The 26,371-nt window shown below is 43.6% G+C and overlaps 1 protein-coding gene across 1 annotated transcript in view; it reads left to right on the top strand.

Annotated features, from left to right (window-relative positions):
• PTPN1 (protein tyrosine phosphatase non-receptor type 1) overlaps positions 1–18,813 on the top strand; it is a 368,861-nt gene extending 350,048 nt beyond the window's left edge. The window contains exon 9 of the mRNA XM_069243648.1: positions 17,258–18,813. Coding sequence (XP_069099749.1) covers positions 17,258–17,465 — 208 coding nt within the window. The 3' untranslated portion in view covers positions 17,466–18,813. The remainder of the gene's footprint in view (positions 1–17,257) is intronic.
• The last annotated feature ends 7,558 nt before the right edge of the window (positions 18,814–26,371 follow it).

Genomic DNA, 26,371 nt, shown 5'->3' with positions numbered 1-26,371 from the left:
GAACCAATGGCACGGGTGCTGGTTGGTAGAGCAGTGTCCGCCCAGTTTAGCCTCCAGTGCGGAATTAGACATGGGTGCCGGCTATCCCCATTATTGTTTGTGCTGGTGATGGAAACTTTGGCTTGCTGGCTGCGCTCAGTGATTCAAGGATGGGGCTTGATTGTTGGTGCCACCTCACATGTGGTCTCATTACACGCAGATGATGTGTTGATCTGCTTACGTCAGCCAGTGTACTCTGTCCCCATATTACTGGCACTACTAGAGTAGGTTGCGGAGGTATCAGAGCTTTGTGTTGCAAAATCTAAGCTTTTCTCATTGGGGAATCCTGGATGAGACTTTATCTGGTTCGCTCCAGGCACTGCCCATTCAGTTGGAGACGACAGACATGCAATACCTTGGTATTGGATTAGACAGGTCTGCGGGCCTGCGCTCTTCTGTCGAAGTTTTGAATGCTCTACTTCTATCCTTACTGGGCCAAGTGGGGCTTTTCAGAATGGTAGTCCTACTGCAATGTCTTTAGTTACTCTAGGGTGCGCTCTTTGATATCCCTAAACTGTATTTTCGGGAGCTTGATAAACTCGTGGTTGAACTGCTATGGGCTTCTGGCAGGAAACGTGTAAGCCTATATACACCACGAAGACCCTGAAATAAACTAATGGTGGAACTGCTTTGGGCTTCTGGCAGGAAACGTGTAAGCCTAGATACACCACGAAGCCACGGTGGATTAGAATTTGCTGGTTTAGAACTGTATTATTTAGCAGCTCAGTTGCAACATGCAGTGCCCTGATTTGATGATGAAGACACCTGGGAAAAGCGTCTTATTGGTGGTTTGCATGGTGCAATCCCCCTCCAAGAACTTCTTCGTTATACCGGCAACAGGAATGGGCAGTCAGAAAAGTCTTTAGGCGAGCCATCTGTGCCCCTGAGCTTCCTGTATGGTACCTAAAACCATTCCTCCAAATCACACGATTGATGGCAATGGGAAAAAGGCGAGCGGGTGGTTGCCACACTCTCCGGGATGTGTACGCCAACAGCAAGTTTATCACTCTGCAAGAGGCAGTGGAGACTTTTCAGCTGGGTACGGGCAGTTCTTGCAGTTCGCAAAAACGGCTGCCAAAGCTCGAGGTGTATGGCCCATTTTCCCTGGGGCCCCCTTAGAGTCTAGCACTTTGGTCGCTGTCTTATATGGTGGGGGGGTAGGCGCTTTGTTTGTTTCCTATACCGGGCGCTTCGGGAGGATATACCAAATAGCCGATTACCCATGCAAGAGAAATGGCAAACATTATTGGCTGAACAATTCACTGACGAGGAGTTGGAAGGGGTGCATTTGGCTGTACAAGAATCCACTACAAACGCCAGAATCAAACTGATCCAATATAATGTTGTACACCAGATATACTTGACCCCAGATACACTGAGTGAAATCTACCCAGGACACACTTCAGTTTGCTCTAGATGTTAAGTGGAAGTTGCGTACCTCTTACATATGATATGAAGTTGTGCGTCCTTTTATTTCTACTGGCAGATGGTAGTGGATCACTGAAACCTAGCAACAGGTTGGATGGTACCCAGGGATCCCAAACAATGCTTATTGGGCCTACTCCCGGTAAGAAAAAAGAAAGAACTGAGCAGGAAGCTCCTTTTGTTGGGGTTGGTTCTGGCAAAAAGACAAATCGCAATGCACTAGTTGGCACCATCACCTCAAGATGTACATCTGTGGGTGAAAGATATGGCTGAGTTGGCCGTGGCCGATGAGTGCTGCATGCGTAAGTTTAGGAGAGATGTCAAATTGACGGATGATTTACATGCATGGGCCGCAATGCTTGCTGAATTACTGGACCCCCGGAAACTAGGCCCCCATAGAAGATGCGTTTGTGGGATATCCTGGTTGGTTGATATACTAGCTGCTTTGAAAAGGCTTGATATGGGGGGGGCTCGGATTTGGTGGGATGTCACAGTGTGATATTCACTGATTGTCATACCCAACAATATCTAAGGATGCTGTGGGCGAGATGCACACACCTCTGTTGGCTCTGTTCTTTTTTTTTTGTGCTCTTACCAACCGATGTCACACCATAGTAGAGTGGGCTGGAGTTTGGAACGGCGAGGTGGGTGGATACTTATTAGAACGTTTGAAAATGTCTCTGTGATACACAGGTCTGATATGTTAAAAGGCCAATAAAAATATTTAAAAACAAAAAAGGTTTTGAGGGTACTATCTATACAGGGAGTGCAGAATTATTAGGCAAGTTGTATTTTTGAGGATTAATTTTATTATTGAACAACAACCATGTTCTCAATGAACCCAAAAAACTCATTAATATCAAAGCTGAATATTTTGGGAAGTAGTTTTTAGTTTGTTTTTAGTTTTAGCTATGTTAGGGGGATATCTGTGTGTGCAGGTGACTATTACTGTGCATAATTATTAGGCAACTCAACAACAAAAAAATATATACCCATTTCAATTATTTATTATTACCAGTGAAACCAATATAACATCTCAACATTCACAAATATACATTTCTGACATTCAAAAACAAAACAAAAAAAAATCAGTGACCAATATAGCCACCTTTCTTTGCAAGGACACTCAAAAGCCTGCCATCCATGGATTCTGTCAGTGTTTTGATCTGTTCACCATCAACATTGCGTGCAGCAGCAACCACAGCCTCCCAGACACTGTTCAGAGAGGTGTACTGTTTTCCCTCCTTGTAAATCTCACATTTGATGATGGACCACAGGTTCTTAATGGGGTTCAGATCAGGTGAACAAGGAGGCCATGTCATTAGATTTCCTTCTTTTATACCCTTTCTTGCCAGCCACGCTGTGGAGTACTTGGACGCGTGTGATGGAGCATTGTCCTGCATGAAAATCATGTTTTTCTTGAAGGATGCAGACTTCTTCCTGTACCACTGCTTGAAGAAGGTGTCTTCCAGGAACTGGCAGTAGGACTGGGAGTTGAGCTTGACTCCATCCTCAACCCGAAAAGGCCCCACAAGCTCATCTTTGATGATACCAGCCCAAACCAGTACTCCACCTCCACCTTGCTGGCGTCTGAGTCGGACTGGAGCTCTCTGCCCTTTACCAATCCAGCCACGGGCCCATCCATCTGGCCCATCAAGACTCACTCTCATTTCATCAGTCCATAAAACCTTAGAAAAATCAGTCTTGAGATATTTCTTGGCCCAGTCTTGACGTTTCAGCTTGTGTGTCTTGTTCAGTGGTGGTCGTCTTTCAGCCTTTCTTACCTTGGCCATGTCTCCGAGTATTGCACACCTTGTGCTTTTGGGCACTCCAGTGATGTTGCAGCTCTGAAATATGGCCAAACTGGTGGCAGGTGGCATCGTGGCAGCTGCACGCTTGACTTTTCTCAGTTCATGGGCAGTTATTTTGCGCCTTGGTTTTTCCACACGCTTCTTGCGACCCTGTTGACTATTTTGAATGAAACGCTTGATTGTTCGATGATCACGCTTCAGAAGCTTTGCAATTTTAAGAGTGCTGCATCCCTCTGCAAGATATCTCACTATTTTTGACCTTTCGGAGCCTGTCAAGTCCTTCTTTTGACCCATTTTGCCAAAGGAAAGGAAGTTGCCTAATAATTATGCACACCTGATATAGGGTGTTGATGTCATTAGACCACACCCCTTCTCATTACAGAGATGCACATCACCTAATATGCTTAATTGGTAGTAGGCTTTCGAGCCTATACAGCTTGGAGTAAGACAACATGCATAAAGAGGATGATGTGGTCAAAATACTCATTTGCCTAATAATTCTGCACTCCCTGTATGATTAACCCAATTTCCCACCCTTCCGTACGTGCTCTCTCTCCCCGCCCACTTTGGCCCCCACCCACAGGGCCTGGGATGCTCCCACGGATACCTCTTTATTGCAATGCAGCATACTGATGGCCGCACCAAACATTCTCATAGAGATCCGGCTAGTTACAACATCTCCATTCACAGATCCCCTACTGGTAAACGGGAGGAAAAGTTCCTCCAATAACTTTTTTGTTTCTTCACATTTTTCACAGTTGGACGCTCGGCAGCTCTCGATCCACGTGAAGTTCTACCGCTAAGTGAAGAGCTTTATTTAAAATGAACCCCTCAAAGGCTTACCACACCCGTTTATTGCACAAATCTCATGATACTAAAAGATTTACTTCAAATCAGAAACTCCTATTCTGAGAAAAGTTCTGGATTAATTCCAAATATTGTTTCGTCCTGTTCAGTACACCTCTGGGTTCCATGACATTGTAAAGGGATTTTTCCGTCTTCTTCAGGGAACTCATTGTGACTTGCGGTATCATTATAATGTACGGCAGGGAGTACTTTATCCCCTGAATCTTGAGAGGCAAGACTCAAATGCGTAATTTATTCCCTTCCTTCTCTCAATTACGGTTATAGAATACTAAAACAGTTTTTATACCATTCCTTTTTCCATGTAAAGACCTTATAAATAAAGTTAGCGAAAGAGAATCAAAGTTCAATTTGTAAAATCCGCCAAATAATATGAAAGGTGTGAAACCCGAAGGATTTTTTTTAGTCTTTATGAAGAGAAGCGTGAACACACCGTATTCAAAATCAACCATTTAGATGTTGCCACGATAGTGTTGTGTCCTTCAAAATAGCCTTATTGGAATGCGGTACAACAGGATTGTACTAGCAACGATGCTCATTTGTAAAATGGATGGGTTCTGTTATCGGAAGCTGCATATTTAACTTTTTGCATTGTGATTGAGTGCACACTTTTCCAAAGGGTAGAAGAATGGCCCCTTCTGGGTTCTTTTTATTTGGTTTTGAAACATACAGTATCTTTAATTTACATTAGACATGCACACTTTGTCTGCATTTAGCAAATGTTTTGACAAATTGATACTGAATATTGCCAAAAGCGAGCACCTATGCAATCCCATCAAAAGATTTCTAGTGTGCAGGGAACTTCCTCAAGTGGGAACTGTGGAGAAAATGGAAACCGGTTTTTTATTTTACAGTACATTTTTCTGAAGTAGTGGCTACATATCATTCATCTCTAGTGGTATGGGCTTTCATTTCAGTTCTTAAGTCAGACTGATTCTCGTACTCCCTGGTAATTTTGAATGGTTCAGAGAAAAGAAAAAATGATAGAAGTTGAGGCTCTTATTTTATAACATACCACATCTTTAGCAACTCTCTCTGGGTTTGACATGCAGTTCAGATAACATTAGGATGCAGTTGGACACAGCTGTGCTATATTTTTTTTAGAAATGAAAGAGTATCTCAGTTCACCTCTGCCTTCCGCTTCCTCCCATTTTTCCTCCTTGCTACTTCATATAACATGACCATCAATCTGCATGTAATGAAAGATTACGAGAAGTACGAGAAGGTACGAGAAAACAAAAGATGAAATGTCCTAGCAGAGTTATCCCTCTAGTTCAGCAGACCCTAATAGCTGAGAAGGGAAAGCTGCTTTGTGTTATTCGTACAGGCTCAGATGTTAGTAGTTTTATATAGAGATAATACAATATTATGAAAAGCTACACAAATAGATTAAGAAACATAATGCAAGAAATACGTCACACAGCATTAGATCTGTGCCATTTGTCAGAAGAAAATAATAACATTAAGTTAAGCTATTTCTATCGGCTTATCTAACTGGGAAGCAACAGCAGTGGTGACTGGCTAGTTAGAGGAGCAGTGAAGCGGACACACAATGACTTCAACCCACATGCAAGCACACACACTCAAATCCATCCAGGCACAAGGACACACATATGCACATACTTACACCCACCTATTCACACGCACATATGCTTACACACATTCATCCATAGTTCACACACTGAAATACACATTAAATAATACATACACACACCCGAACATCCAGTAAAATATTATCTGATAGAGACTTCTAGTTGCAGATACCTTACCTTAGAATTTCCCCCAGGTGTCAGACTGGATCCAGAGATTTTTCTTCAAGCAGCACCCCTGCGTGCCTTCAGGTGGTGATGGTCGACTCTGAGGGCATTGTGGTCGCCGTGATTACATCGCAGTCATAAATATAGGTACCACCCCGGTGTGCTGACATCAGTTCTTTTCTTTCCGCAGCAGCCTACGCGCAGATCCGTTGAAGAGCTACCACTAGTCATTTTGTGACTAACTGCAACACTTTTATCGAATACTTTTTGATGAGTTCTGGATGCGTTAAGGGATGTCCCAGAAGACCAGTTTTAAATCCTGCGACTCCTGTCACCGTGTGATGTCTGTGATGGAGCAGCATCTCGTCTGCCCTTGATGCCTGGAGCATGACCATGACCCAAAGTCATGCTCTGAGTGTCGGGCAGTGAACCCGATGACTTTGAGCGAGCGGTCCCTGAAGGTCATGGCAACCTGGCACTCAACTCCGCATCACTCCTGGTCTCGTTCGAGAGAAAGGTCACATGACCGCTCATGGAGTCTTCACCACTCCCCTTTGTCCAAGTCATTGGGACGATTGGGTCACAAGAAAAAGAAGTCAAAGGAGGCCAAACGTTCTTCGACTTCATCCTGTCACACGGAAGGCGCAACGCAGGAAGGGCGTCAACACTCTGGGCCTTTGGAGCCTGCTTCTGGGTCGGCTTTGCGCCTCCCTGACTTTCTTGGAGCTGGTGCCACTCCTGCCCAGCTGAAAGAGTTGTATGAGGCCATGCGTCTCATCTTTAGGCAGACTGACCCGTCCTCGGCGCCTTCCGGTCTAGGAGAGTTGGTGATGGCCCACCTTTGGGTTCATGTGGGCACCTCCGGATCCGTTCTTGGATCCGTCCCGACGCCAGTCATGCCAACGCAGCCTTCCCCGGCAGGACCGATGTCAACGCTCCTGCTGTTTGTTGGGCCTGCAATCTACGTCAATCCTATACTTACTCCTGATGACCCAGAGCCAGAACGGCATAAATTGACACCTAATCCATTTTCCTTGAGCTTTCCTGAACCCAGGGTGGACCCCCTTCTTTCTATAGGTATGGATATGGGGCTAGTATAGAGGGGTCACTGGACCCTTTAGAATACGAGCTTGACCCTGCATGGACTGGGTTCAGGATTTGGGCGACGCTAGCGGACTAGATACTTCTGATGATGGCAGGCTTTCTGTCCCTACCGTGGCTACGCAGGAGGGAGCTTCATACTCCCTTGTAAGAAGGGCTGCTGAGGTTTTGGACCTCGAGCTTCCTTCGGTGGAGGTGAGGATTAACCTCCTGACTGAGGTGCTTCAGTCTGGGACTTCCAGTTCGGAACGCCTCCTTCCCTTTAATGAAGCCCTTACAAACGACCTACTGGGTACCTGGAACAAACGCAGCACAGGGGCTCTTGTGAATAGGATGGTTGCGCACCGCCACTGGCCTGAGCATACTGACCCAGAATTCCTGACCCAACATCCTATGCCTGAGAACCTTGTGATCAAGGCTTCTTCATCATCTGGTGCATACCAATCTGCTCCCTTGGATAGGGAATCAAAAAGCCTGGATAATTTTGGTAAGAAAATCTTTTCTTTCACCAGTCTGGCGCTGCGGTCCATGAACACCGCATTCCTTTTTGGCCAATACTTCCATACTCTCTAGGATACGGTCGCCCAGGTGCTGCCTCGAGTCCCGGAGGAGGGCGAGGCAGTTCTCTCCAAGCTGTTACTGACATATCTCATGTGTGCTCCTTTTGAACTGCCGCACAACTGTCCCCTGCAGCTCTTGACTCTTAAAACTGCTTTCTTGATTGCAATCACCTCTGCTCGCAGAGTGAGTGAGCTCCAGGGTCTATCTTTGAAGCCACCATTTCTGGCTGTCCATCCTGACAAGGTGGTGCTTTGTACCAGGACTTCCTTACTTCCCAAAGTGGTGATACCTTTTCATGTAGGCCAATGAATCACTGTACCTATTTTTTTTTGCACCCTTACATCCTTCTCATGAGAAGGAGAGACTCCACCGCCTGGATCCAAAAAGAGAATTGGCATCCTACCTAAATTGTACCAAATATTTCTGAGTGGACGATCAACTCTTGGTGGGTTATGTGGGTGAGAAGAAAGGAAGGGCGGTGCAGAAGAGGACCATCTAGCGATGGTTAGTCCTCTGCATCAAAATGTGTTATTCTTTGGCGAAAAAGCAACTGCCTGAGGGTTTGTGTGCTCATTCTTCCAGAGCAACTGCTGCTACCAAAGAGTTAGCACGCGGAGTTCCAGTCCTGGATATCTGTCAGGCAGCGTTGTGGGCATCCCTGCACACGTTCACAAAACATTACTGCCTGGATTTTCAGGTTTGCAGAGACAGCTTCTTCGGCCATTTAGTCCTGCAGGACATTTTGGTATGGTCTTAGTTCACAGCCTACCACCGGGGATGGTTTTGCTCTGGTATCTATTTTAAGGTAAGGAATCTGCAACTAGAAGACCTATCAGATGAACAAGTTACTTACCTTCGGTAACGCTAAATCTGGTAGAGACATATTCTATTTGCACATTTCATACCCACCCGCCCATCCTACCTGCTCTGCAGACTGATTTCTAGGACGGGAACTTCCCTTTTTACGGGCCCCAGTTTTGGCACACCATTCTCAGTGTTCTTCATGGCTCTGTGCTAGTGGTGTGGAAGGTCTCGAAAAGAAACTAACGTCAGCACTTAGGGGTGGCGCTTATATACGACGGCAACATCATCACGGCAACCACAACGCCAAGAATGCCCGTGGAGTCGACGAACGCCACCTGATGGCATGGCGGCGTCCTGCTCGAAGAAAAATCTCCAGATCCAGTCTAACGCCTGTGGGGGGAGGAATTCTAAAGGAAGGAATCTGCAACTACAATATGTCTCCTCCAGATATATTGTTACCAAAAGTAAGTAACTTGTTCATCCTGGCTATGGTGGTGAAGGCAGGACCAGCGAGTGATAGGAGGGAGAATGCCTAAGAAGAAGCTGGAGATTTGGAGGACGGAAGAGTAAAATGGAAAATGCGGCTGGCACCTCTCATTGGATAACCATGTCATGGTTCAGGCAGTGAGAAGAGGACCTTCCTTAGCTTGTCAAAGAGTGAGAATTGCTGATCCCACCCGACTATGACGTATTAGGAAGTGGTGGTATGGAGCTTTGTTCAGCAGAGCAGGCACTCTTACTTTGGAAAAGAAAATGAGGGGCAGAGCCCCGGCGCCTGTACTGACAGGCCACCCCTGCACACCAGAACTTTCAACAGAGGACAATGTCATTATTCTCAAATGCCAGTGTTTAATTTATAATAACAAAAACTCATATCTTCTCAAACATCCTCTTTTATGTTCATGGCATCTAGTCTTTTTATTTAATATAGTGCAGTAATATATTCCTTGTATCTTCATTATATACCAGTCATTTCCATTGTGCAGTTAGAAACACCAGTATATTGCAGGCATTCCATAACATACTCAGGTATCACTAGTATCCACCACACCACTTCACATAATATGGCCATCAATCTGCATATAGCGAAAAGGGCTAGAAAGCAAAAGATGAAACATCAGTGCCTCTGATATCACTCCATATTACAGCCTTTGTGTTGATATTACCCTATTTCTGATAGAGATTAATCGCTGCAGATTCCTTACCTTTGAATTCACCCCCGATGTCAGACTGGATCCAGAAGATTTTTTGTGAGCAGTACCCCAGCATATGCCGGGAGGTGGAATCGATCGGTTCCTCGTCCATCATTGGCATTGTCCGCGCAGGAAATGATGTTGCAGTACCTATATAGGCGCCACCCATGCACACCAACGTCGGTTCTTTTTTTTCTGAGCCAGCCAGCACTGACCTGAGAGAAGAACTACCCCCAGGTGTTTTTGACTGGCCTTTTTCAACTTTTTGTCGAACTTTGGTGTAGTATTGCCTCCTGGTGTGTTGAGATATCACATGAGACTGGTTTTAAGATCTGCAGATCTCATCATCGAGCTATGTCAGTGACGGATCCACGCCTCGTCTGTTTGTGGTGTTTGGAGCACGACCCAAAGTTATGCTCCAAATGCTAGGCTATGCATCTGAAGGTTTTGAGAGAGCAGCCCTTATAGCAGATGACGGCCAGGTACGTGACTCCGTGCAGATCGAGGTCCCTGTTGAGACTAAGGTCCCATTGCTGTTCACGGTCCTAAATTTGTTGTTGTCCCACTTCAAGTCCTATGGATGATCAGGTAAGTAGAGGCATAAGAATAAGAGCAAGAAGTTGAAGCGGTCTTCTAATTCTTCCCATCCATTAGACGACATGACGAGGGAGTGTCGTCATTCTAGGCCTTGTTCTTCGAAACCTGTTCTTGGGCCAAATCTGTGCCTCCGCTAGTTTCCGGGAGCCGGAGCGACCCATGCCCAAGTAAAAGAATTTTATGAGGCCATGCGCCTCATTTTTGGGCAGTCAGACCCTGTTGGCGTGTCTTCAGGCCCCTCGGCTTTGGATGGGGCACCATCGGGTTCTAAACCGACGACTTTGACCTCAGCACCGATGGGCCCCCAAGTATATAGTCCCAGATCTGGACCTGCACTGTTGGTACCACCTCAGTGTTCCCCCGCACCATCCTGATTGTCATCCCAGACTCCAACATGGTGCTGGATGGGTGTCGCCCAGCTCCAACGCCGGAGGGAGCGTTGCCTCTTAGATCAGATTCTGGACCTGATTCTGTTGGATTAGGCCTCGGGTAAGACCAGGATGGGTCAATGGACCCTTTGGAATAACAGCCTCATGAAGAAATGGATTGGCATGAGGATGGGTGAAGCCAGTGGACCTGATACGTCTCCTGATACTAGTATGCTTTCTTTCCCCCCTACCGTTGACATGCAGGAGGGAACCTTTTAAGCAGTGGTGATTAGGATGTTGGCCAAGGACCCGGACCTTCTGCTTCCCTCGAGGCTGACAAGTCTAATCTCCTGACAGAGGTGCTGCAACCAGGAGCTTCCACATCTAAACCTCTGCTCCCATTGAATGATGGCCTGACAGGTGTTCTTTTGGGTACCTAGTCCAAACCCAGCACAGGGGCTCCTGTGAGTGGGACAATTGCCTGCCACCATCGCTGCGCACCTAGGGACCTAGCCTTCCTCATGCACACCCAACCCCTTAGAGCTTGGTGGTGAGCCTCAACTTCCCATGGCACATTCCCTACCATCCCCTCGGATAGGGAATCCAAGAAACTGGACTTCTTCTGGAAGAAAATGCCACTATCCTACGATCGAATGACGGAGGATCACTTGGCACTCCTCTGAGTAGAATTTGCAGTTCTCTTGGCCTAGAGAGCCATAGAGAGGGTTCCTGTGCCAGAAGGAGATCTTAAATGTTATTCCTGCTACTTTCTGGTCCCAAAAACGACAAGGGCCTCCGTCCTATCCTAGATCTTCGGTCCCTCAAACTCTTTCTCAAGAAGGAGAAGTTTAGAATGCTCAATCTGGCTCAAGTTTTATCTGCCCTCGACCCAGGAGACTGAATGTTAATGTTGACTTGCAGGACGCTTATTTCCATCTCCCCGTCCTGCCTAACCACAGACGTTACTTGCGGTTCACAGTGGGCCATGAGCAGTTTCAGTTCACTGCGCTTCCCTTTGACATTACCAGCGCCCCTTGGGTGGTCACCAAGGTGACAACTGTGATTGCAGCTCATCTGCAGAGTTTAGTGGTTTCAGTTTTCTCCTATCTCGACCACTGGCTGTTGAAGGCATGCTCGCCCCAGGCTGTTGTCTCCCACTGTAGTGTAGCCATTTTTAATATAGCTTTACGCACGTTAGGTTAACATATTAGGCCTCTGTGCACTTTGCCCTAGATATATTTTATTTAGCTTCGCACTGTTATTTTACAATAACCAGTTTTACAGTCTTGTTTTATTTATTTCTATCACACTGTTCAGCTTAGTTCAGCACTGTGTTCTCAAACAGTGCATTCTTGCTTACCCTGTGCTTCAGTCAAGGCTGCAGTCTGGTACGTTGCCGGTACAGGTGGTAGAAGTTTAGTCTGTCGTGTTCGTAGACGATACGCATCCTTACGTAGTGACATTTTCTTAGAACATCTGCGTGTTCGTTATAAAATCACTTTCTAGCCTTAGAACAGGTCAGAGGGAGATTCCGACCAGGAACCTACAACTAGATTCTGAATGCTCCGTTGCAGATGCTGATGAAGCTCACAGGCCTTGGATCAGGTATGAGGGTTGATGTCCTCCCGGGGGAACCTGAAAGGCAGGCTTAGAGCTTCACATGCTGTGCTCATAATATAACTTAGAGAGAACTTAATATAGTTGCACTATGATAGCCTTATTCTTGTGTTTCACTCTCATCATTACTATTTTAATCCTACTGTGTTGGGTCGTTCTGGTTATTGCAGCTCACGCCTTAGTATATAAAATGCAGTTATTTTATTAAACCAATCTTTAAAACTTAAACTGCCTTTGTCATTTTTATATGAGACTGTACTGTGTATGAGGCACTGCTAGTTAGCCGGAGCATAACCCGGATTTGGGGTGACAAGGGTCCTTCACCGTGGGTCAGACTTAGTCCCCCACACTGTGAACGATCTTGCCGCCCAAAAATCCAGTAGTCTCATGAGGATAATGAGAGCCTGCGCGACATGGCCCCGCCAACGTTTGATCAGGCTCTAATTTTCGGGTCCACCGGTATATCTCGGTCTCATATAATATAATGATCCCTCAGTTCCGTATACGGAGACATCCGTGGTACTGAGGACTTCCACCACCGCTGTATAGGTAACCCTATTTACAGCGGGTGGTTGTTCAAGCTTGAACCTTAAAAGGAAACAAACCCTTTTGGTGTGCCTTCTCTGAATTCTTGGTGCTTTTCTAATGGCGAATCCCCAGGTTATACAAATAGCTCTTAACATGAGACAACCGCTCACAACACATTTGCTAGCACACGTTTGTGGTGGACGCCCACGCAGCCTATAGAACAGAACTTTTCTACTCTTGGGTCACTTTTCTAGCAGTTGATGGGAACACAAATACATTCCATACATATACAGTAGCGAACACGCCTAGACAATACAGGGCGTACGCATATTTAGAGCTACCTCTGTCTTATCAAGATCATAATAATTGGCTTGATGGCACCCTAACCCATACAATGTTACCAGTAAGGTTAGGTCCACTAAGTAATGAAGGTCCTACCTGGCCTTTATTGGCCACATATACACCACATCCTGCTTAACGGCAATATATAGACGCTTAGTACAATTTGTAGTGCAGACACTAAATACAAACCCAGCGGGTGCTGCTCCAGCACAACCACATGCAGTAACACCAGGTATAAATCCAGTGACTGTACACTCTATTATGGGTAAAGTCCCAGCAAAACGAGAGGAGACTCCATTTTGGCTGACACAAAAAATTAATACGCTGGAGGCGGTATTTCCCCATACGGGACCTCAGGACAAACATAGGATATTAACCATGTGTTTACCCTTTGGGATGGTTCCCACAGTGGAACATTGTAATACACGGGGCACGGTGTTTGCCGTGCTGTATACAACGGCACACGGTACACCTACACTAGCCAACCTACCGGAAGTGCTTAAACAAATTCAGGATGAATACGGGGCTGCCCCGGCCTTAGATTTAGGAATGCAACTGATAGGCAATTTTGCCACGGTTTCTAAAATAATCCTAAACAGTCTTAAAGGGGAAGCTGTTGCGCTTGCAGTGCGCATGCGTCTTCGTGACGTTCCACAACAAGATCAGGAGCGGGAACTGCCTAAAATAATAGCGGAAACATATTCCAGTATTGGTCGAGATAGCCTGGGGGCTAGACCACAAAAACCTCAAATTCAGGGGAAAATTAATAAAGATATTACGAAACAGCAACCTGAGGGTAATAAGAAGCGCTGGGTGAAAAAACAACAAACACCTAAAAAGGAAAGGGGAGAATCTCCACATACGGAGACCCCGCAGAATAGGTATAATCTCAGAAATAGGGATTAAAACGCCTGATAGATATCAATATACTGATACACGCCAATCTCGTTCCTTTCAGGACTCATCGGAAAAGAGAAATGAGAGAGGTGGGCGGTCAGAGCGGAGAACAGAGTACGTGAAACCGAGACAGGAATCACAACGCTCTTCAGAGATTTCTGTTAAAAAGGAAGGGAAACCTGTCCAACAAAAACAACAATCTAAAAAGAAAAAGGTGGTAGCAGTCTCAGTTCGACATGCCACACAGGAAAAGGGTCCTCTTGAAGAACAAGACATGAGCTCTAGCATTGCTAGACAGCGCAGCAGAGGTCACAATAGTTCGCCTGAATCTTCCAGAGCATCTGGAGGTGAAAGCAACAGATGACTTCATACAAGTAGAAACAGCAGACCCTGATAGGGTGTATACAGTGACTTTACAATTGGAAGGAGACATTGAACGCACTATACACGCAATCTTTTGGGATCATGTTGTTAAGATATATGACATTTTGCTGGCTGAACAAGAATGGCCTCCTGATTTTGTCCGCACCTGCCCTGCTGGGGAGGAGGTTATTAAACCTTCCTTCTCGCCCCTTGTTCCGGAGGAACTCGCTGAGTCCTATTCTATGAAATGGGCTCTCGCACAGGCACCTGCGTTATATAGAAATCACGTAGGGTGGGATAGGGATTCTCCATATCATGTAATTCCTATTAAAGGGGAGCCTCAGCCACAACCGCAGTATCCCATAAAACATGAAGCAAGGGCACTGGTGAGAGAAGTACTTACACAATTAGAATACCAGGCGGTAATTGAACCCTGTGTCTCACCAATGAATAATCCCTTATTCCCTGTAGCTAAACCGGACCATTCATATAGAATAGTCTTAGACTACAGACATTTGAACGGACATACACGTACATATGCTATACAAAATTCACATAGCACTGCACTAATGAGCAACATTGTGCGGACAAAATATAAAACGACTCTGAATATCTCGAATGGATTCTTCTGCCAGAATATAGCTCCAGACTTCGGTAAGCCTCCAGCATTATCTGCGGTCCACTATGAAGGTTTTGAAGTTACACTGGACTCCCTCTGAGATGATCCCTTACATGGTGAAGTTTCGGGCATATCCGTGAGTCGAGTATATTTAGGTTATGATACCGATTTCTCAGTCTCTATCCTAGATTTCAGTAAGACTGGCTCTAAGACTTTTGGGACTCATGGCCTCCTGCATCCTGCGGGTGACACATGCCAGAAGGCATATGCAGGCTCTGCAGTGGGACCTGAAGTTCCAGTGGGCACAGGAGAATTACTCCGTCATAGTCCAGATCTCGGAGGGAAATGGGAAAGATCTCCAGTGGTGGTTAACAAACTGCAAATGGTTTAGAGGCAGATCCCTCTCTCTTCCCCAATCAAATCTGACAGTAGTGACAGATGCGTCCCTCCTGGGATGGGGCAGCCATCTGGGAGAGGTGGAGGTCAGCTCTTATTTCACCCTGCCTGTACCCTTCCCTGCCCACTGGCACATCTCCTGCCCACCCGTACCTCTTCCTGCGATTACATACCCTTTCTTCTTTTCTCTCAGCATGCACCTCTTTCAGCCCTCACCTTTACAAGCCCATGCATCTCGCAAACTGCACATAGGAAGCACCTCTCACAGCTTTCCTGCCTGTCAACACGTCTTCTTACCCGCTTCTCTCCATGCTTCTACCTCTTGATTCCCTTATTTCTCAGTTTGCACCCAGTCTGCTTGTTGCCCACACCTCCTCCTAGTGCATCATTTTCCCAGCCTCAACTCTACCTAACCCTAACTATGCCTTCTCACACCTCTACTAGCCACATCTTTCCCTGCATGTACCAATCTGACAGCACCTCTCTTGATTGCACGCCTCCTTGCCCATACATTTACTTTCTCAGATCTATACACATACATTAAGCCCTAATTTCCTCTCTATTGTACACTTTCTGAACAACTGTTCTAAGTTTACCACAAACTTTCCACATCTGCGGCCCATCACTCCTTCACCTCTGCGTGGTAGTTTTGGGGATTTGAGAGGCTTAGGGTTTCAAGCTCTGGGTTATTCTATGGAAGTTGCCATTTGCATCTAGCTGTCCAGGCATTCTGTTACCCTTAAGGTTCATGCTTGCATTGAAAGAATAAATATAGAAGACTGGTGCTCTTCTAGGTTTGTTGGTGTCACAACCTTGACAAGTGGACTTCTGTTCGCTAGTTTGCTTTTGGTGCTATTTGTTTCCACTCAAAGCAGCCAGTGGGCTGCCATCTGCACTTTAGGGAGTATACAGGCTTAGTCCCTGGCATAACTGGCCTGCTGATCAACTACAATGCTGATTCCTCCTCCAAAATGTATGCCAAAGGCTTCAATTCTTTTGACCTTGGTATCTGTCCATCTCCAGTGTGAGATAATTCAGTATTTCCAGTTGGTTTAAAGCTATCCTGGGCTGAATGAGGAATCTTGGGTCTGTTCAGTTGGATATTGTGTCTGCATGATAAGTATCCACTTGACAAGCCTATAGCTTGCTACAGTGCGTTTTTGTGGTACATGTCATTTTCAGTGAGCTTAGGTTCTAACTGATTACAGAAAGACAGTGCCTCAGAGGACAGTTAAATTAAAAAGGCACCAGTCTTGGAGGCCGAAAGTCTGGCGCCTTTAAATTGTGCTTATAAGAGCAAGAAGTTTTGCTTTTAAAATCAGGTGATCCTAAATTTGTCATTGGTGGCTTTATTGAATTGCGACAAATTAAGATGTGGTGCAGCAAACACCTAAGAACTACAGCCTGAATGAGATGAATGGTTACATCACACATAAGTGGGTAGTTTGTGTTCTGGTTCCTTACGAGGTCAACCATGAACCACAATACTGACATAAGGGGTACAATAATATAAACATGCAAACTAGAGTAACAGAGGTCTCCGGAGGTAGTGACAAAACGTTTGGATTCCTAGAGTGAACAAGCAGTGGCAGGACTGTTCCAGTATAACAATACCTCTAAATTACTTTGTGATATTAGACTGGAGTGGTATCCCAAGAGGAGTGGTTGGACAGCTTCTGTAGCAGAGAAACTAAAAAAATAAAATCTCTAACATAGTTTGACAAAAGGGGAACTCAGAAGAATTTATCCATGCAAAAGAACGTAAGTCCCCAAGAAACGAAATTTAAAGCGAGTGTCTGTGTAGATTATGTGTTTTATAGAGGAACATTTGTGGGCCTAGCATACTGAAATACTGTTTGCTTAACTAGCTTTTTGAATGGAATTGCTAATTTTCATTCATGTACGGATAACGATTTAATGGTTGACCCATAAAACATGATGCAGAAACTAACAATACGTTCTTGTTGCTTTGTAGCACTTTCCAAGACACTGAAATTAGGAAGAGAACTGTTGGAGAACATCTCAATGCTTCACCCCAAACAAACAAGATTGGGAAATCTGAAAATTTAGATGAGGATGAAGAAAGTCAAAGATCGAATTGGAAGCCATTTATAGCGAATATCTGCTTGTTCACTGTATTCACCGCTGGAGCCTACCTCTGCTACAGGGTTTGTTTTCATTAATGGACTTGTCGGAGGAATTTGATTGTACAGTGAATCTTGCAGTTTGACCAGTTTATAGTAAATTGCTTGATGGCTAAAAAGGAAAGAAGAAAAGAATTGAAGACTCTGTGCATTGCCTCGGGAAGGCACAACCAAGGTTGAAAAGCTGGAACTTTGATAGGATTAATAAGTAAAATCAATGCACTAGGGTTTAAATTATCCCTGTGGTCCCAATAACATAATATTCTTATCTCAGGGCCTTTAAATATTCAGGAGTAAGCAGAGAAAATGCCAAATACGTTGTTTTCTAATGATCTTGTTGAATTACAACACATTGTTGTTTTTAACCTTCTCAAACAAGTCAAGCTTGTCTCTTTCTTTGTTACAGTTCAAAGCGAAATTGGGCACAGAAGTAAAATCTGCTGGCTCTTTCCAGGTGTTGTAACCAAATATGATTTTACTATTGTTTTTTAAAGTCTCCTCCCAGTCTGCCTCCAAACACCTGTATCTCTACCTACCTGTCTTCAAAGGTACGGGACTTGAAGGAGGGTGTCTTGAAAGGGGCCTTTTTTCTGTATTTTCTATAAGATGGAAACTTCACCATGTCTGCGCTATAGGCAGTGCCTGTGGTAGTCCTACATTTAGTTCTGGTCTTGCAAGCACTCTTGTGAATTACTTTTTTTAAATGTATACAGCCTGTGAAAACAGGTGCCTGAATGTACTTAAAGTAGCCCAAGAATTGTTTTCAGATCGTCCAAGAGTGATTTTCTTACACTATACTTGCACATTCGCCTGCATACATTGTACTGTTCGTTGCAAATCATGGGTGCAGGAAAAACATGGAACAAAAACATATCCACCAGCATTTTATAAGTTTTGCTTTGTGTTCTGTTGACCAACACATGATGGCAGTGTTTTTTTTGTTGTTGTTTTTTTAAGGAGGGGGTGGGTATGATTGGGAGTATTTGTACAATTCTGTACGCTTACGTATGTATAGAATGTATATATGTGTATGTGTTTGTGTATGTATATTTATACCCTTATGAGCAGTGGGATGTGACTGTTGCCCTGACTGCCAAAAAGTGGGTGCTTACTTACAAGAGGTAGAATTTCGAGTTTGTAATGCCACCCAGCTGTTACTGGTTTGTTGTGAAGTTGAAACTTACTCTACTATTTAGCACCGTGTAAAAACTCATTACTCGTCGGGGGTAGTACCGGTTTCTGTAAGCTTTTATTCCACATGTTTTTCTGAACTCAGCTCTTCATTCTCCCCCATACTCTTTTGAAGAGTTGATGCAGCAAGGGTATCTTCATGGTTTGGAGAACCCAGTGAAGGTTCCTTAAAATAAATAATAGAAAAATAAAGGTTGCTGTTAGTGTTCCATTTTTGTTTGTTCATCCTGTTGGTACCAGCTCCACCCCTGTAGTAGCGTGTATGGGGCCCCTCCTGCTGTCTTTCTTTCAGCTATACCTCCCCCTCGTCCGAAGGGAGAGGCTGATGGCAGTGGAGTGCCGGAGTGAGACGCAAGAGCGCTGTACTAGAGGACAGGCGGACATGCACCGAGCTCGGTTTCCCAGTGTGTGTTACATTCTGGCCTTTATTTACTGCAAACGGATCTCTTTCGCCACTTTAGTCTAATCAAAAAAGGTTACACAACGTGAATATGGAACAGTGCAGGAGGAGAAATATGTTTGAATCCACATTGTGTAACTAGAAGTCTGTAGCAGAGAGGGGGCAAGAACTTTGAATGGATGTGTGATTAAAGGACATTGTGCAAATACGGTGACACATACGGAGATGTGTATTTTTATTTGTATGTTTTTTGTGCTGGAACGTAGACTGTATGGGTAGGTTCAATAAACGCTTGATGGCTGTTTAAATAAACCTGCCATGCCCATATTTCCCGTCTACCAGAAATGAATTGCGTAAAGGTGTTTCGTGCACTACCACCATCATGATATGCTGAATGTTCTGAACCTGCAAAATCGTGACTCTGCTCACAGTAGTCAAAGGATAGCGGCCCGATACCTACTGTCATGAAATTGATCCTCCCAGCGGGGCGAGTAAGATTGTCTCTGTCGAATTAGGAGACGCCACCCCATCGCTTTAATCTGCTATGAAACCGCTGGCGGACAAGCTCTGTTTATTTGGGGATGTTTGATTGTTTTGACTCAGACAACGCGGAAAAATTGATTCTGAAAGAAACACAGTGGGGTAGGCAGTTAAAGGTAGCTTTAGCAATTAGAGGGAAGTGGACCATAACTTCAGTATAGAATGTATAAGGTCCAAAGCATGCATTCCCTGTGGTTTTCATGTGCAGCGCACACATGAATCGACATATTATTTTGCAATATGTTTTCTCTTCATTTTTATTCTCCAAAGCGAAATATTCCGATCTGCTGTCATTCTCTCTGATTAATATCGATGCTAGTAAATCAGCACTGTTACTTACCGCTTTGTCTCTGTTTGTCAAATATTCTCCCTCCCCACAACTGCTATAAAGTAAATCTGTGTCATCAACTTTTATTAAACACCCTCCCGACATGTAAAATACAAGTGTTGACAATATTTAGAATTTTCTGAATCCGAGGTGTAAATGGTTTATCTAACTTCCCTTTCAGGACATTTCAAATGTAAAGTAAATTATTGTATTTATTTGTATTTCATGTTTTACCTAGCACCAACCAGAATTCAAGGGATTGCAGCCCCTTTAAAGAGGTTATTTTTTTACCCCACAAAATCACAACAGCTTTTAACTACATTAAACAGCATTACAAAACACGAAGTCTGCATAGATCTGATTTCTGAACAGAATCTGAAAGGAATATGCTGCTGATTAAGAATTTGGGGCCTAATTTAGAGTTTTGCAGGGATGTAACAGATCTGATGGGTATTCCATCTGGTTTCTTACAACTTCATTATATACTAATGCACCCTTCTAATAAGGTGGACGGGGTGTCCGTCAGTGTTGTGACAGAGTACCAGTCCGCCAAATTGTAAAATTGACCCTTGTGCTGTGGGTTAGACGTCCCAGGTAGCCCAGTGGAATCAAATATGCTATTAGACTTATTTTTGATAAGCTCTCATTGCTGGCTTTTTATTCAGTATTTTAGTACAGCTTAGTTTACTTTTTCATGATCAATTTAAAGAGGCATGCACAGGTAGATCCTGCAGGATTTTTGTAATGATCAATAGTAGCTCACAATGTTTTTTTTTAGTATGTAGGGTTTTACAATATCTTTTTGATTGATTTACTGCCCAAGCTTGCTAATGTAGTTTGAACAAAAAGTAGGGCCACATATTTGGAGTACTGCAGCCAATTGAGAATACACTTTTAGCAGTGTTTTCATGATGTACGTAGAGATAAAGCGATTGGGTCTCATTTTTGCTCACCACAGGCAGACGCATTTATGATTGGCTAATTCATGCAAATAGTTTACTGGTTCATTGCTGCGTAGTGATAAACTGCTCCTTGAGGCTTTTTGATATCCTCTAGGCTGATGCAAACTGTGCATTGCAATTCTTTTATTGCCCTAAGTTTAATTTAGCTTATTTGAATGTAATATGTAGACAACAAATAGTATCTTAAAATGTATATGTACATATACACTTTTATAGGTTTATTAAAATATATTTGCATTTAAGCTATTCCTTTCCTCCTGCTAGGGCAAGAAATACATGCACTATTGGTTTATTTCTGGCTGCCTATATTGTAAGTAATATCACAAGGATATGAATGATGGGGAGAACTCATCACCTGTGCAAGAAACAAGTATTGTGCTAGCTAATTGTGGTTGTATTTTTTCAAGTTATTCCAAAGATTAACTAAGGAATGTATTTTTTAATCTATAATTCGGTATTGCTTTTTGTTTGCTGAGTAATGTGGTTTGCTTTCTTAAGTACAGTTTTCCCATCTTATTTCCACAACCTGGGCATTCATTCTGACAAAGTATTCCAGTTAGCATTCTTCTAAATAACCGGTGTCTATAGTGGACCTTGGAGCTGGAGCCATGCCTTAGTTTCCTGATATCCACAAAGCATATGCTTATTTCAGTGCAATCGCTCCATATAGAATTTATTCACAATGTGCGACCTTGAAAACGTGGGGCGGTTGTTTCGACTAAAAAAATCTGCAGAGCACAACAGTAATTTGTACATCAAGTGACAAGAAAAGAAACCACAATATGTATTTCTTTGACATAACTTCAGCTTTTTTTTTTGTTGCATGCATTCAGGATTGTCGTGGTCCACCACTTCCTCCATTTTCAACCTAACTATATAGTAGTCTGCCCTTACATATTTCTGCTTTCTTTGCTAGGAGTCTGCAATATACTGAAATTTCAGGTTATAAACTTAGTAAATGCTGTTGATGATTGTATCCTCCACAGCATAGTCAACTGTGGCATACTTTTTACAATGTGATAGTTTTACCTGAGAACATATCCACCTGCACAGTCTTTTTGATTTGTTTGCCTTCCTAATCTCCACCCTTTATCAGTTCCATACTAACTCTTTTTCTTTCTTGAGGAAAGTTTTGTGCTGATCGCTATTATTTGTATAACCTAACCACCCACAACATTCTTATCTGCTTCTCCAATGGTAAGGTTTCATCTGTATAAATTGTGCTGAAAACAGACTTTTGTCATTTGAAGGGATGTTCTTTACTTTTTAATTTTGATTTCCATGTTTTAAGAGCTATTTTCAATATGGTAAAAACTATCTGTGGGACTATATTTTGACTGTTATCTTTGTCTATATGTATATTTTCTTTTTACTAAATTGATTCAGTGGATTTCAACTTTAAACCACACAGTTACATTGTATGAATCAGACTTTTTCCCCTGCTATTTGCTATCTTTATTTCACGAGTTCAGCCACAGCAACCCTGCATATTGCACTACATGTAGTTGAGTTGCTTTTAGAGACAAGTGCTTCGTCCCTGTTGTAATCTCTCTGTGGGCTTTTAACCACACACATGCCACACACATGTCACGCATTTCACTTTCATTGGTTCGTGGGCTTGACTTTAAATACGCTTGATTTCATTAGTGAAGGCATGCATACGTCATGCCTTTTCCGGTGTATAGCCCTCCTCGAGTGCACCAGCCAACTACTGAAAACATACAAAGCTCCATGTTTTCAGCTTGGGTTCTGCACTACTTTATCTTTTTATTTTCCATGCAGCGCGATCGTGCTCGGTTTTTTGGTTTTCAGTTTCAGCGCGATCACGCTGGGTTTTACATAGCACGATTGCGCCCGTTGTTTTTCTTTGAATTTATGTGGCAAGAAAAGTCCAGTTACGAGTTTACAGCGCTAATATGTCTAACTAGAGCAAATGCGAGACCGGTTGCATTCCAAATGCTCGTTTTCTTTGTTTGGGATCTAGCCGATGGGGAGTGACTTTATACATGTTACAGTAGTTTTACCACCAAAGAGATTTCGGTCCCTTACTGAGAGTTCACGTTCCCTAACCAATAAGACCAACAATCTCAGACTTGTATTGACTTATATTGGCCTTATCATTGAGGTGATGCTTGAGATGGAAGGCGGGGCAACCAAGCTGTCCACATCTAGACATTCCCACTGCTCTTAGATTTGGAGGACAAGTATATGATGGAATTGCTTGAGGCAATGCTTGTTCATCTCTGAAAATAATGCTGGCCGGAGTTTCGCCATCTTTAGTTGTGCCAAAACCTTTTGCTCTCTGTTTTGAGGACTTTTTTTCCCCGAAATGTGTTGGGTCAGATGCTTCACAAATTCTTCCTTTACAGCTGTGACATCTTCTTGAAAGGATATTTGCTTCTTGTTTCGTTGTGCTTGTACAGCTCTTTAAGCGATATCTTCTTGGCACTTCTATTACATCTCACAATTGAAACCAAAGGAACTTATAATATTTAAATGCTTAAATGCTTTAATGCTTTAAACGCCCCTACGCTGTGCGCTGTGCACATCAATACTAGGAAGTCTGACTTTTCGATATTCTGGCTATGCACATCTTTTCTTTACCACATTTTGATTGTTATTTTCAGATGTGTTATTCTAAAAACAATTGCTGTCAAGAAATGTTTGACAACAATGTAATGACGTCTGTGTAAGCAAACATACTTTGCATGTGTGCCTAGAGAAGTACACAAGCTGATTTTAACTTTCAGATGCTAATGATATGTGCATGATGTTTCACTTTCGTTATATTATCAAACGTTTCCATCTATTTACTGTTTCCTAAATTTCTTAATCATTGTTTTTTGGTTTGATAAATTCTTGATTTGAAATGAAAAAGGAGAATTACCTTTGCTTCTCATTTTGGCTTTTTTTTTTTACTGATAATTGGTTGTACATTTATTGCATACAGGAAATCTGAATATGCCCACTATTACATTGTGCTAATATGCCAAACAAAAATGATAACACTTGAAATCCATTCCCCTTTTACAGTGATCAGGGTCATGTGTGCTGTTCAATGCAAAATCCAGAAATCTGACTGTCTTCCTTTCAAGAATTGGTACAATGAGTCCTGTGAGTTAAACAATAGGTAACACTAGTTAGATGCCAAACTGTGCCTTAGAAAAACTGACATAGTAAGTAATTGTTATAATAATATAATAAAACAACTTATTTTAAATCTATACTTGCTCTTGCAGAACTTTAACTGCTGAATTGCTAAGGTTTGGGGTGGGTAGAACATGAACCTAACTAACGTCCCTGTAACCTTTGGTTGTTTCAGTGAAATATAGATATGGCTAGGATTTCGATCTATTTTCAGAGAATACATTTAACTTTGAGAGCTGTCTTCATAGGCTTCTAGAAGTCAAGTAGATGTAGGAGTAACTTACTCCCAGCATTTATCATTGATTCCTTAGTGCAAAAGGCACACTTGCGTCAAAAAGGGATGTGAATGTGCACTTTGTGCTAAGAAAAGAATGCTATATGTAAAATGAATAGGAGTGCAATCAGCTGCTTGTGCTTGCTAAATTTGTTGTTTCTGTGGGTTATTGCGACCACCCACCCCCAAATTACTCTTAAATGCGCGAGCAGGCATAATCACGTAATTATCGGTAATTCCACATCAGAGTAATGTGGAATTACCAAAATTACACCTGCAAAATGAAAAATTTCCTAGCTATCGTAATGGAAAGTTTCAATTCTATTAAGGACAGGGAGGTGAGGATTTTGCATTCCTTTCTTTCCTTTATTCAAACAGCAGACGTTGGAAGCAAAAAACAACACTTCCCAGAACCCTCTGGAATGGGAAAAACTACAATCTGAACAGCCAATCCACAGCGAGCCAGGCCATATCCCAGCTGCCCCTGCTAAGGCACTTCCTCTTTCTTGACCCGAGATGAAGTTAACGGAAGAATCACTCCCCTTTGCTTGCCTCAACACCTACAAGGAATGGAAAAGCACCGTATCTGAGTAGAAATCTAGACTACAATTATGTTAACATCAGCTATAAGAAAATATGTCAATGACATTGGAAAACAATATTACATCATAGCAATAACCTATGCCCTAGTACAAGGGTTCTAAAAAACCTTTCTTACTCATAAAAAGAGTTTCCGTACAGGAAAACACCATCCCTGGGTAGGGCAAACGAATGGTATCCGGGTGGGAATAATCCTCGCCTCTATGTCCTTAATAGAATTGAAACTTTCCGTTACGATAGCTAGGACATTTTTCATTCTATGGCAGGACCGGAGGCAAGGATTATGCATGTTCAAAGCTTTACGACCACCAATGATGCCATGTCCACGACCAGCTTGAAATATACCTCTTGAACATGGAATCAGAAGACCAGTAAGCTGCACTGATAATGTCTTCCAGTCGAGCACCGAGCGAAAACACCTTAGATGCTATCGCACCCCTGATAGAATGTGCACCAAAACGTGCCACGTTAGTGCCTGCCTCCTGCATAACCCACCTTATCCACCTGGCTGTGGTCTAAGAGGAGACAGCTTTGAAGGGTTTAAGAATTGAAATAAGCAATTGAGTTTCACCCAGGGGTCTAACGTCTTCAATCGCAAACTCGTAGGCCTTGAGGCACCTCACCACACACAACTTAGGAGGCGCCTCAAAGGCCGGATAAGAAATCAGTCTAGTATCCATCTTAGTTCTTCTAGACCTTGAGGCGTAAAGACCCTACCGGAGACCTCCAGGGCCCTGGCATCAGAAACCCTTCTGCAAGAAACCAGGCACAAAAGCATGGCGAGCCTGGCTGAAATTTCTTTCCTGGAAAGATACTCTATCGCTTGCCAGGATTGAAAAAGACAAAGAACCAAATTGACATCCCACAGATTTGAGTATCTGGGTTGAGGAGGAAGGGCCAGGCAAATGCTGCGTAACAACTTGTACACCAAAGGATGTTCCCCTATAGGTGAACCTTGCAACAGGAGATGGCCAATGGAAATCACCAAGCGGAACGCATTAACCGTATGATAGGCCGTGCCCCATGAAGCCAAGGAGGCCAAGACTGGGACAATGTTGCACCCCATGGGATCCTCTTGGCGCTGAAGACGCCAACATACCCACTTTGTCTATGCAGATTTATGTCTCTTAGAAGTGCTCTCTGCCCAGGCTGCAGCCAACAATCGTTTAGCCTCCAATGAAAGGCCTGGAACTCTCCATCTTTCCCTGAAATCCTCCATGCCATGAGAGGAAGGCGGCCTTGGAGAACCAATGGGTGACTCCGACCCAGGGGATCATTTAGAATACCTGGATTGTGGTGAAGAAGGATTGGAAAATCCCAAGAAAGTTCCAGAAGAACCAGAAACTACACTTGAGACCTCCAGACCGGAGTGATCACCACTACCCGCGTCTGCTGACAGCGTACCAGCACAGCCAGGCACATTATCATGGCGAAGGGAGGAAAGGCATAACCTTTCTTCTTTGACCAGTCCTGATGAAATGCATCCATCGCCACTGCCATTGG

This window comes from Pleurodeles waltl, chromosome 7, assembly GCF_031143425.1.
Source record: "Pleurodeles waltl isolate 20211129_DDA chromosome 7, aPleWal1.hap1.20221129, whole genome shotgun sequence".
NCBI classification, from domain to species: domain Eukaryota; kingdom Metazoa; phylum Chordata; class Amphibia; order Caudata; family Salamandridae; genus Pleurodeles; species Pleurodeles waltl.
This window is presented reverse-complemented; position numbering and strand designations above follow the sequence as displayed.